The sequence below is a fragment of the Cydia amplana genome, chromosome Z (assembly GCF_948474715.1).
Source record: "Cydia amplana chromosome Z, ilCydAmpl1.1, whole genome shotgun sequence".
Taxonomy (NCBI): domain Eukaryota; kingdom Metazoa; phylum Arthropoda; class Insecta; order Lepidoptera; family Tortricidae; genus Cydia; species Cydia amplana.
The window spans coordinates 28098283-28111759 of record NC_086096.1 but is presented as its reverse complement, the minus strand read 5'-3'; the positions used below and the strand labels follow the sequence as shown (position 1 = coordinate 28111759).

Here is a 13477-nt window from a genome sequence, read left to right as displayed (position 1 = left end):
TGAAACGTAAGACTAAGCCATAAACCGTACAATTAAGTACTTATTCTTTAGTTATTTAATAATGATAATGCCGTGTGTGCAATTTTATTTACATGAGCTTTTTGTCGGTGCTGTCATTGTTCATTATAATAAGTGGTCGTCTCTAGCGGGCGGTGCAGGGGAATTATCCTAATTCAAGGCTACATGCAAACGTTTTCTCTGCTTCGAGAAACTACTACACGCCTCGGCGATAAAGTAAAATAAAAGATAAAACAGTAAAGTATGATCTTCGAATACCTGTAATTGTTATGGATGCCGATGGCACACTTAAGGCAGGACACACTTATCCCACGTACGCAACGTATGCAATGCATTAATCTGAACCCTGAAAGTTGTATGCTTAGAAACATACTTGTCATGCGTTGCGTTGCGTATGACAAGTATGTTTCCCCGGTGGGATAAGTGTGTCCCCGGCTTTAAACTGGTTTACGCGAATCGAGAGCTCAATAAGCGATTGGAAAACCACCTAGCCAGGTAAGTTGACATGCAAGTTTCTTGCCTGATCGCCGTACAGAAAATCTAGCTCATGACGTATTCTGAACGTATTATTGAGTAAGTATCACTCGTTTTTCATATTTCACGCACGCTAAACGATGCTGGTATAGTCATATTGTACAAAAAATTTCATGGGGACCTATAAGGTATCGCACTGAAATGTCTCGTCATGTACTCTTTTAACATGAATGGTATTTTTAGTCCCTACTTATTTTTAACTCGATTCGAGGATTCGTTATTCCGATAGCCTATTAATAGCAATGTTTAGACTTAAGAGTGCTTTTGTCACTTTTCGGGATACTTACCTACAACAAAAAATAAGCGGAGCGATTGTTTTCAAAATTATGAGCTTCATTGATTTACTAACCCTGAAAGCCGTCAATAAATCATCATTCAGGTATTGAGATTTTCAAAATATTATCAATAAATGTAACAACATTAGACGTCCATCAACTATATACAGAATATATAGTTGAAACACAGAAACTATTTAAATGTAGGTATACATTAAAATGATAAAAATTTAAATTCACACCTAAGTCGTTGGCTATAACTAACATGGTAAATCATATGATTACACTACTCACGCAGCAATTAGTAGCTCTGGGAAGCCTAATTGCAGTTGCTGTCGATATATGGACCGATTAGCGGGAAGATATCCATGCCTCAGATCTGACCGCGGACCGGCTCCGCGCAGTGTGCGGAGCGGACACACACACGCGCTCCGTCTTCGCTATAATGCACGAGACCTAATACATTCTATGTAGTTGTACCCATCTATACAAAGAATATGAGTTCTTTGGTACCTATAATAAACAATTTAGCAAAAATGTCCTAATGGAAACACGGAACGTTTCTAGTGGTTAGGTATATTATTTTTGCTAGATACCGAATTGTAAGCACATATGTTCACGACGCTCAGCGTCCCTCGCTCACATTTAGTATGCATCGCAACGCATGGTTATAATATAAGGCATTGTATACATACCTATAATACATTCTTCTGCACTTGCCATTTCACATAGTGCCAACAATTGGCGGCGATCGAGCAACGAATGTCAATTGAGTATTGTTATTCGCACTGTCTGTAGCAACCTAGCAACAGCAGTTATATACCTACTTAGTGGACATTTTTAATAAATATTGAGATTGTTGTTAACTATTGAACGAGAAAGTATATTTCTCGAAGATGAGCACGTGGCATTGGATTTTATAAACAATATAATGCCTATAGGCCCGCAAAGCGGTAGAATACCGTGAAAACTAGTTTTATCTAAAATTAATTTTGAATAATTAGTAAAAACTAAGTATAATATTTAAAACCTTCGCATTTTGAACACATTAACTCACATTTATAGACGGGTCTAACGCGAAATTTATTCAATTACCTTTATATACCGACGTTTCGACACAGGTTTCACTGGTCATGGTCGCGGCCAACTGATGTCCCAGCAAAATGTCAAAACACGTTACGCAGCGGCACATGGAGATGTCCTGCGCCGCTTTGACCCTCGATCGTGCCAACTTATAAATTAATTTTCTCTGAAAGTATGTAAATCAAATCGGTAGCTTTTAAAAGCTAAGGTAACCTTAAGGTCCTCGTCATTGGCCTTCGTTTGATCCGTACTGAAAGCGATTTAATTACAAACATAGTTCTAGTGGTTATATTCGTCGTACGTGGACGGTCGTGGATTTGTAACTAATAGATCATCTATACTTTCTTTTACCCTCAACTTGCCTCAACCTTTCAAATCCGTTGAGAAAAAATGTAGATTGGAAAACCGTTATTATACGTAGAATCAGGTTTTACAGATGTCGGCTGGCGCTGCGAACTGGGCGATGGCGGGTTCCTGAGCCGCATCGCGGGATTCTTTGCCCATAACAGCGAAGCGCACCTGGGTGTTCCGGGACGCGGCGCGCGGGCCTGCGCCGTGGCCACATCTCTTTAGTTGATAATAACAATGTGCACTCACGCTTGCTTTTCTGTTTTCACTTATCCCTAGTTTGTGTTGTTGATTCAGAATTTCGGTCCCCTTTCGTCTTAAGTACCTATACTTAGTAGGTATTAAGATTAAGACCACATGAGGGCTCAGCAACTACAGTTTCAAAGTTAACGGTTAAGTGGTTAACGGGTTCAAAAATCAGGTTTAATATCATTATTCATTACGAATTGTTGTTATATTTAGGTATGGTTTCGTTAAATATTGCGATACTTATTCGCAATAGCGCGGTCTAATATTATACCTTTAAAAGAGCAATTCTTGTATATTTATTTATTTATATGTATATGTGCACATATTCTGAGGATCTCGGAAATGGCTCTAACGATTTCGATGAAATTTATAGCAAATTTAATCGAAATCGTTAGAGCCATTTCCATAGGGGTTTTCGGGAGCGAAAAATCGATCTAGCTAAGTCTTATCTCTGGAAAACGCACATTTTTGAGTTTTAATGTGTTTTCCGAGCAAAGCTCGGTCTCCCAGATATTAACTATAATAAGGAAGGAAGTTAAAAACCTGACATTAATTTGATTAATTTGCGTTGAGTAAAAAATAAATTAATAGAATTCATCAACCAGATACTCCGTATTCGCTATGTGCTTTTGCGCTTTGAATTCCCTTCAGCCAGTCGACTTACGTTTAGCAAGAATGGCGGCACCGGCAGTGCAGTCCGCTGCGCCCTCGTTATGTGGGTCAAAGACCGGTTCGCGTCATTTCGGGGATCCAAGCAGACGGCGGCGGCTGGCGGACCACAATGTAAATAGAACTGCTCACAGGATGACTTCATAGCTCTCTTTCTTGTTTTATTAACGGACTATATAGTTACTAAATACGGTACATATGGTGCTACTTTACCGGACTAGTGCGGTAATCCGTAATTAGCACTTTATATGCCTTGCCTATGTCGAAAATTTAAAGTGCTATGTATGTTTATGTACCTACTGTACAACGTGGTATAACACGTGCGAATAGGTACCTAACTCACAATTCGTGTCCATATAAAACACTCCCTTTTGGTTGTGTTTTAAGTTATCGCCACTCGTTGCGTATTTCCTACTTTTCGCACTTGTATCGTAATGTACTATTTCCACACCAGCTTGTAAAAATTCTCCTTATATGCGTCGTCAAATCCCGCCGAAGCTCCATCCCTCATGTTTAATCAAACCTCTACATTTTTGACATTTGTGTAATTGCCGTCAACCATATAGTATACCATCAACCTTAGGATCACCATCCAGTATGTGACAAAGAGTATATGTATTTATATAATATGAGACAGTCAATCGAGCGTATGAAACCTGTCAGTTGATGTAATTTGTTGATATGAAATAATTTTAACGACCTATGAAATTTTACGTAACGAAATCGGATAAAACCAAAATATAACGCGAGAACGCTGCCTGTGTATTGGGCACCCTCCCGAGGGTTTTGATAGGTATTTTTAATTTTTAGTTTTAGTTATTTTAATTGTAGTTAGTTTTAGTTTTATATTCCTGTCTATGTCTTTTAGTCATTTTTATTAATGCATATTTTTGCCAAAAATAATATTGTAACATAACGTTATGGTTTAGGTTCAAAGACGGCATACCGTACCCATGGCCGGCGGGGTTGTCCAACCTCATCCTGTACCCCGAGGCCGGCAACCAGACGCTGTACGTGCGGCGCGCGTCGCGCTCCGACTCCGGCGAGTACGTCTGCCGCGTCTCCAACCAGACCCACACGCAGGACCATCTCATCGCCCTGCAGATCTTCAGTAAGTACAGCATTGCAAAGACAGCATACGGTACCCATGGCCAGCGGGATTGTCCAACCTCATACTGTACCCCGAGGCGGGCAACTAGACGCTGTACGTGCGGCGCGCGTCGCGCTCCGACTCCGGCGAGTACGTCTGTCGCGTCTCCAACCAGACCCACACGCAGGACCATCTCATCGCCCAGATCTTCAGTAAGTACCTACAGCATTGCAAAGGCAGCATACGTTACACTTGTGAGGTTGAGGTCCAACCGCATCCAGTTTAAAAAAAAAACCGGTCAAGTGCGAGTTCGTTTAACTCGCGTACCGAGGGTTCTGTACAAATGTTCAATTATTTCATGTAACTATAAGCTGGAAAGGTTTTTGACCAGTAGTATGAATGGTATTTTTAGGGTTCCGTAGCCAAATGCAAAAAACGGAACCCTTATAGATTCGTCATGTCTGTCTGTCTGTCTGTCCGTCTGTCCGTCTGTCTGTCCGTCCGTATGTCACAGCCACTTTTCTCCGAAACTATAAGAACTATACTGTTGAAACTTGGTAAGTAGATGTATTCTGTAAACCGCATTAATATTTTCACACAGAAATAGAAAAAAAACAATAAATTTTTGGGGTTCCCCATACTTCGAACTGAAACTCAAAAAAATTTTTTCAACAAACCCATACGTGTGGGGTATCTATGGATAGGTCTTCAAAAATGATATTGAGGTTTCTAATATCATTTTTTTCTAAACTGAATAGTTTGCGCGAGAGACACTTCCAAAGTGGTAAAATGTGTGTCCCCCCCCCCCCCCTGTAACTTCTAAAATAAGAGAATGATAAAACTAAAAAAAATATATGATGTACATTACCATGTAAACTTCCACCGAAAATTGGTTTGAACGAGATCTAGTAAGTAGTTTTTTTATACGTCATAAATCGCCTAAATACGGAACCCTTCATGGGCGAGTCCGACTCGCACTTGGCCGCTTTTTTTCATATTTTCCTTCATAAACATATACCCCACCTTTGATCTAGTATCTAGACATTGATATAATAAAAGTTAATAAAAATAAAATAAACAAATAATACTTTAAATGTTAGGGTTAGCGTTGTTCAGGACTATTCCACGTTAATTTTAATTTAATTAGACGAACGGACAGACGGACAGAGTGCACCATAAAGTTTCCTCTTGTTCATTTTTGGTACGGAACCCTAAAAATATGAAAGCCTCAAACTAAACTCCGTGTGTAATATAATATGATATGAACAATGACTTGATATAAATATTTTGTCCCAGTAATGCTCGTAAAATGGATAGTTACCTATAAAGGTATTTTGTTTTGTTTTTCATGCTATCCTTATCACTGTCATAGCGACCCGTAAGTATACCCACCTATAAGTATTATGCTAAAACTAGTAAAAAGAAAACGGGGAAAATAAAAGTCGGTTCCATTTAGAGACGTTCATATAGGCATAGAGAAATATACAAGTGAGTAAAGAAAGAGTGGTAACTCCATCCATCCATCCAACACAAGTGGAGGACCCGAGCGAAATCATCTTTTCATACAAACGTAGTCCTCATTTTTCTCTCTGGATATACAGTTAAAGAAGCGAAAAAAGTCAAATGTAGGGGCATAGCTAGGATCGATATTAAACTTTCTAAGAAGCGAAACAAGTCAAACGTAGGGGCATAGCTATGATCGATATTAAACTTTCGTGAGACATATTTTAAACTGTTTAGACGACAACTCTATGGTATGGTAACTCGCTATGGATATGGATAGCGACTAAAAATTCAAGTGAGTGAAACCGTTGTCGTCTAAACGGCATAGCTATGGTTAATATACCTACATCAAATGATTGAAAAAATATTTTCCATAATGTCAGTATCCAAAGAGGAAAATGGGGACTACGTTTGTATGGAGAAGCGGCCGTCCCCTTTCCTCTAACAAGAATCCAATCCGTTGACTTCGTAAATGACAGGAATTTCTTATGACTCAGATCTCTTCTGTTTATAATTACTTATGTAGGTGTCACCTCATTAGATTTCTTTAAATCATAGTCATAATGTCGTTGACGTTTATTGGAGTGAGTGTTCGCCTATCAATACGTTGAATAACCTGCATTCATTACTTATTGAAAACAATTGCTTGGAAGTAGATCCAATGGAAATAAATGTTCGCCTTCACAAATGCATATCTACATATTATATTTTTACAAAAATTGCTATTTCTTAGTAAAGCCTGAGTAATCCGTTGCGTATTTAAGACATATAATGTTTTGTTTTCATCCATAGGTAAAGTTACTAATGCTCCAAGAACAATGTATGTGAGCCAAGATCAGTCGGTTGAAGAGGGCGCACCTCTTCGCCTGTTCTGTGAAGCTCTGGTTGGTAAGTCACCCCGTTTTCAGCACTTGGTTGGATAAGTACTATGCAAGATTTTGTATAGAATTTACTTACGAAATTCATCGCCCATTTCAGTAAAAACATCGTTAAAAGCCCACGAAAACAATGTCTGCGATTAACTACTACCATTAGGTACCTACTTATTTATAGAAATATTGGTATGTACTTACAAAAAATTTCACTCACAGAAAGGACTCATCTGGCCGATGCAGTCAGCGATTTGAAATGGAAGAGAGTTTGGCCGAATGGGACCGAAGGGGACTTGCTGCCCACTCAAAAAGAAATAAACACATCTCGGTAAGTATGATAACGATTTTTGTTAAACTATAAGGTTATAGCCAATTATTAAAAACTAAGCATAGCGAATTTAATTACTCTGTTGTTACTTTTTTAGTATGAAAGCAACAAAACACAATCAAATGCTCATAAACGGAGTATGTACAGTACGTGTAGTTATTAAATAATAGAGATAACAGCATTCATTAGTGGAAACATCCCAATATATCCCAACTAGCTGTTGCCCGCGACTTCGTACGCGTGGATTTGTATATTGGTGGTTATAAATTCTACATTAGCTTAGAACATTATGCAGCAAAAGATAGCAGTAGGGACGGTTAATCATTTGTTAATTATTATACAACGCATAAGATTTGTCTTTCACAACCTGGCTACGAAGTTTCAAGCCCCTAACTGAATAAAATTGTACTCGATAATCTCGATATAATCTCTCTCAACCCCCAGAAGATTTTCAAGTCCACTTTTTAATAAAACCTACTACCTAACTACCTATTTACGAAGTTTGAAGTTCCTAGCTTTAAATAAAATTTGAACCCTCTACCAACTCTCAACCCCTGTTTAAACTTTTAGGGGATGAATTTTTAAAAACGCTGAGATTACTTTTCTTGTATTGTAATAATATGCCTTTATACAACGATTCAAGTCCCGCACTCCAATAAATATTTGGGTTCCATACAAATTTTCGACCCCCTTCACCACCTTGGGGGATGACTTATCAAAGACTCTGAAATTAGTTTTCTTTTCTCTCAATAAAATACCTTTTTACGAAGCTTCAAGTTCCTAGCTGTAAATAAAATTATAACCTATACAATCTTTCAACCCCTTTTTAACCCTGTTATGGGATGAATTTTTAAAAACGCTGAAATTACTTTTATCGTATTCTAATAATATGTCATTATACAAAGATTCAAGTCCCGTACTTACAAAAAATATTGACCTCCATACAAATTTTCAACCCCTTTTTCACCACCTTAAATGTTGAATTTTGAAAAACGCTAACATTAGTTTTCTTCTCTTTTAATGAAATAACTTTTTACGAAGTTACAAATTCGTAGCTTAAAATAAAATTTAAACCCTATACAATCTTTCAACCCCTTTATATCCCTTTTAAGGGATGAATTTTTGAAAACGCTGATATTACTTTTCTTGATAATTAATAATATGGTTTTATACAAAGATTCAAGTCCCGCACTCTAAAAAATATTTGATCTTCGTACAAATTTTCAATCCCTTTTTCACCACCTCGGGGGATGAATTTTTAAAAACACTGAAATTTGTTTTGTTGTTTTTTAATTTAATACCTTTTTGCGAAGTTTCAAGGTCCTAGCTTAAAATAAAATTTGCACCCCAAGACAAAGTTTCATCCCCTTTTTTACCCCCTTAGGGGTTGAAGTTCCTAAAATTCGCAATTCCTTTTTTTTGCAATCGGCTATTATGCCTTTCTAAAGTTTTAAAGCATTTGTAATGGATTCAAAATTTCAACCCCTTTTTAACCCTGTTCGGGGATGAATTTTTAAAAACGCTGAAATTACTTTTCCTGTCTTATAATAATATACTCATATACAAAGTTTAAAGTCACACACTCACAAAAATATTTGATCTCCATACAAACTTTCAACCCCTTTTTCACCACCTTGGGGGATGAATTTTCGAAAACGCTGAAATTAGTTTTCTTATTTTTTAATATAATACATTTTTACAAAGTTTCAAATTCCTAGCTTAAAATAAATCTTGAACCCCATACAACCTTTCATCCCCTTTTTAACCCTTTTAAGGGATGAATTTTTAAAAAACGCTGAAATTACTTTTCTTGAGTTTTAATAATATGGCTTTATACAAAGACTCAAGTCCCGCACTCTCAATAATATTTGATCTCCATACAAACTTTCAACCCCTTTTTCACCACCTGGGGGGATGAATTTTTACAAACACTGAAATTAGTTTTCTTGTTTTTTAATTTAACACCTTTTTGCAAAGTTTCAAAGTCCTAGCTTAAAATAAAATTTGCACCCCAAGACAAAGTTTCATCCCCTTTTTTACCCCTTAGGGGTTGAATTTCCTAAAACGTCGCAATTACTTTTTTTTGTAATCGGCTATTATGCCTTTCTAAGAAGTTTCAAAGCATTTGTAATGGATTCAAACTTTCAACCCCTTTTTAACCCTGTTAGGGGATGAATTTTCAAAAACGCTGAAATTGCTTTTCCTGTCTTATAATAATATACCCATATACAAAGTTTAAAGTCACACACTCACAAAAATATTAGTGCTCCATACAAACTTTCAACCCCTTTTTCACCACCTTGGGGGATGAATTTTCGAAAACGCTGAAATTAGTTTTCTTGTACTTTAATTTAATAGCGTTTTGCAAAGTTTCAAGTTCCTAGATTAAAATAAAATCTGAACCCTATACGAACTTTCAACCCCTTTTTAACCCTGTTAGGGGATGAATTTTACAAAACGCTGAAATTACTTTTCCTGTCTTCTAATAATATCCCCAAATAAAAAGATTCAAGTCCCGCGCTCGAAAAAATGTTTGATATCCATACAAACTTTCAACCCCTTTTCCACCACCTTACGGGATGAATTTTCAAAAACGCTGAAATTAGTTTTCTTGTACTTTAATTTAATAGCGTTTAGCAAAGTTTCAAGTTCCTAGATTAAAATAAACTTTGCACCCTATGACGAACTTTCATCCCCTTTTTAACCCCCTTAGGGGTTGAATTTCCAAAAACGTTGCAATTACTTTTTTTTGTAATCGGCTATTATGCCTTTCTAAGAAGTTTCAAAGCATTTGTAATGGATTCAAATTTTCAACCCCTTTTTAACCCTGTTGGGGGATGAATTTTCAAAAACGCTGAAATTACTTTTCCTGTCATATAATAATATCCCCATATACAAAGTTTCAAGTCCCACACTCACAAAAATATTTAATCTCCATAGAAACTTTCAACCCCTTTTTCACCACCTTGGGGGATGAATTTTCAAAAACGCTGAAATTAGTTTTCTTGTTTTTTAATATAATACATTTTTACAAAGTTTAAAATTCCTAGCTTAAAATAAAACTTGTACCCCATACAACCTTTCATCCCCTTTTTAACCCCCTTAGGGGTTGAATTTTTCAAAATCGCTTCTTAGCTCTTGTACACTTTATAAATTCAACCTAGTGTGCAAATTTCAACCTTCCCGCATTTGTAGTTTCGGCTCTGCGTTGATGAGTCAGTCAGTCAGTCAGTCAGTCAGTCAGTCAATCAGTCAGGACACGTGCATTTATATATATAGATAAACGCTGCGGATGCGATGCTGTGAGGAAAACAGTACAATTTGTATCGAGTATCGACTCAATTTGCATTTGTCAGTCCCGGCCGCGTTTCAATAATAGGTATATAAGTATATCACAATTATGCGAGTGCGTGCGACATAATAAGCAATCAATAGCGCAAACATACATTTTAATAAACAGCGCAAGCGAGAAGTACCGGATTTTGTATCCAACGATTTGGTTTTTATGAAAACCCCAAATAGACCAATATTTTTAATTATTGTATGCTTCTTACGTATGACTCAATCATGATTGTATTTATGTAACAACTTCGTATTATTAGATTGTCCCATTAAAAATGAAATAATAAATAAATGAACGAAAAAGAACGTAATACGAGTAATACCGATATTTTTGTATGAAGCAAAAACCGGTTCCGACCCTTGCCGACGAATAATGAATATACTTATGCACTGCCTTTTGCCCTTTGTGTCGTCTTGGCGGGGGCACGGCCGTGCCCCCAGATTTTGATTGATTTGAGTTAAGGGCTTTTTTTTATTTGTTGTCTAATTTAATTTTTCCTTAGATTTTGATAAAAATTTGGTGGTTAGATAGTGTTCCCTATTCTGTACAACATTCGCGCCATTTCATCGTATGTTCTACAACAACTTCATCTGAGTTACGAAAACGTATGGTATTGTTGTAACTCAGTGGAATATTAATATGCAAGTAGGTATTATTGGAACGAATTAGGATTTCGTATTTATTTCGCCCGGAATGAGGAGCTCTTCAAGCATGTAAGGATATAAAGAGTTATAAGGCACCTACTTACAAAATAGGTACTACATTAAAATTAATTGATTTAATTAATGATTACTTATTTTTTAGAATACTTTATCTGGTTCCTCGTGCAGGTATATTTTTGTCATATATAAATAAAGTATGTTTGTATCAGGGAGGACGTGCCGAACATCTACGGATCGTACTTGATGGTGGATCGCGTGTCGCCGGCCGACTACGGCAAGTTCGTGTGCGTCGTGCACAGCAACAACGTGCCGGTGCGCTCGTTCGTCGTCGTCAGCCCTCCCCGTAAGCACGACTGCTTCAGGCATAATCCACATTTACCGGTTGCATCTCATCTTGATGTTTTCCCACTTGAGAAAAAAAAGTACGTTTAGCAAATACATATCGTTTTATACTTACGCGTCACGCGCAATTTAAGGGCCGTTTTTATCTAATCGCGGTGAACGCACTAGGTACCGAACGAAGTTTAACTAGTACGTCAGACAAAGGGTAGAAATCAAACATTAGAATGTCACTGAAAGTAGAATCGATTGACACGTTTAAAAAAACTCATAAATAATATTCCCAACTGACATAAGCCAGTTTTCTTCTTTCCGACATTAGAAATTTAGAAGTAGGAATCAAATGGTTGTGACTTGTGATTATTTATTCGTTTTTGTCATCCAAAATCTAGGTAAGATAATATTTTCTTGTTTGCCACTATTAAGTAGAAAAGCACGTTAGGTATTATTATAATGGCTCACGGTGTAGACAAATTTACCTAGGACACCTAGGCAGGTACTGTCTAAACTCTTAAATAATAAGTACCTAGTACCTATATTATGGAAGTGAATATACATACTGGAAGCGGAGTGGGTAGGTAGGTATAGTGAAAGCTAGATCGATAATATTCATTTTATTATTTTGTTTATAAGTATAGCAATTCAGCGAATTAATCATTTTAGATGGGGAGCCGACGATGCTAAATGTGTACTTACTCGAGCGTCGTACAGACCTATTGGAATCGAAATATTAGATGATAACTTGATAAGAAAAAAAAAGTTAAATATATAAAGTTTTTTTTTTGCAGCGAACCGGAAAGCCTCTACAATTTTTTTTAATTTCGGGAGGTTGATGGAGGGTTAAAAAATCGTTAATTGTTATTTGTAATGCATTGCGAATGTATTTTCTTGTACATTTCGAAAATTGGCCGTGCGAATATTTAAGCTAAGTATAAGGCATAACGAAATGTTTAAGCTTACTATTACTCTGAAGCATACTAAGTATCCCGATATTGCGTTTTCGTTTTTGATAATTATACATACCTACCTATACTTACGTCGAAATGGTAAAATAAAACTAAAGAGGCTCTTTTTCATGAAAAAATAAAGCTAGTCACAATTTCATTGCGTGGTATTATATTAATAATAAATGTAATATGCGAACTCGTCAACCAATCGCATTGTAGCATTCCACCCAGGTACACGAATCGATTCAGAATTCGGTCGGAATGATATATGAACGACCCTAAGACTTTACTTTTGAAATCTTTGGTCTATCTGGCGTCTTTCGGGCGTCGGCGTCGGTCAGCGCTATGGAAAATGACGTCGCTGCGCAGTTGCGTCGACGTTGCGTCGAGCAGGGCCATAGAGTTGTAGACGCCGACGAGACGCCGACGCTCGAAAGACGCTAGATGTGGGGTAGCGCTAAGTAGCACAAGTAAAGAAAAAATCCGAAAACTGTACAACTGTAAGTATATATATACTTCTTTGATGACAATGCAGTTGGTTAATACCATAGGTGTTATAGGACTACTGCAAAGTTAGATAAGTTTGTACCTTAATCATAGAGAGCTACTATTCGTATTCGTTAAAGTTCGTTGCATACACTGGTTACCTATCATAATACCATGCATTCAGATGTGCCTAGATAATATAGGTAGATATACTTACAATGAGTATTGTTGCAGTGCCGCCGGAAGAGCTATGGCATGTAGAGTCGGTGCCGTGGCGCGCGCTGGCGCTGGGCGGCGGCGCGCTGGCGTGCGTGGCGCTGGCCGCGGCCGCGCTGCACCGGCGCTGCACGCCTCGCCTGCGGCTGCTAGCACGTCGCGCACGCGCTCTAGCCACCACGCCGGCACAGAGAGCGCGAGGTCATTCTTATACCAATTTTTTTCATGTGATTGTTTACCTATACCATGATAAGAGTACCTCGTTTGCTAGTCACTTAAAACGGCATTCCTATTATGTCAACGAAAATCTACAGTACTGCCTTCCTTTTTAAAGGATTACAGCAAAACCAGGATTTTACCTATTGCACCTTAACAAATACGTAAGCATGGGTCAGATTGGCATGGCCAGTGTTGACTTACAAAAAGGCCGAGTACTTCATCTACTTATTCATTTATCTAAAGCTTTCCAAATAGTATGAAACCAGCTCCTTCTAATTTTCTATCGCAGAAAAATA

At 37.4% G+C, this 13477-nt stretch overlaps 1 protein-coding gene and 1 long non-coding RNA gene across 2 annotated transcripts in view; both read left to right on the top strand.

Moving 5' to 3' along the window:
- Nucleotides 1–13477, top strand: part of LOC134661441 (uncharacterized) — a 380476-nt gene that overhangs the window by 299081 nt on the left and 67918 nt on the right. The window lies entirely within an intron of this gene.
- LOC134661422 (single Ig IL-1-related receptor-like) overlaps nucleotides 1–13477 on the top strand; it is a 45568-nt gene that overhangs the window by 27911 nt on the left and 4180 nt on the right. Inside the window, exons 3-7 of the mRNA XM_063517504.1 lie at nucleotides 4106–4287; nucleotides 6562–6657; nucleotides 6861–6969; nucleotides 11184–11317; nucleotides 12981–13163. Of these exons, the coding sequence (XP_063373574.1) occupies nucleotides 4106–4287; nucleotides 6562–6657; nucleotides 6861–6969; nucleotides 11184–11317; nucleotides 12981–13163 (704 nt within the window). The remainder of the gene's footprint in view (nucleotides 1–4105; nucleotides 4288–6561; nucleotides 6658–6860; nucleotides 6970–11183; nucleotides 11318–12980; nucleotides 13164–13477) is intronic.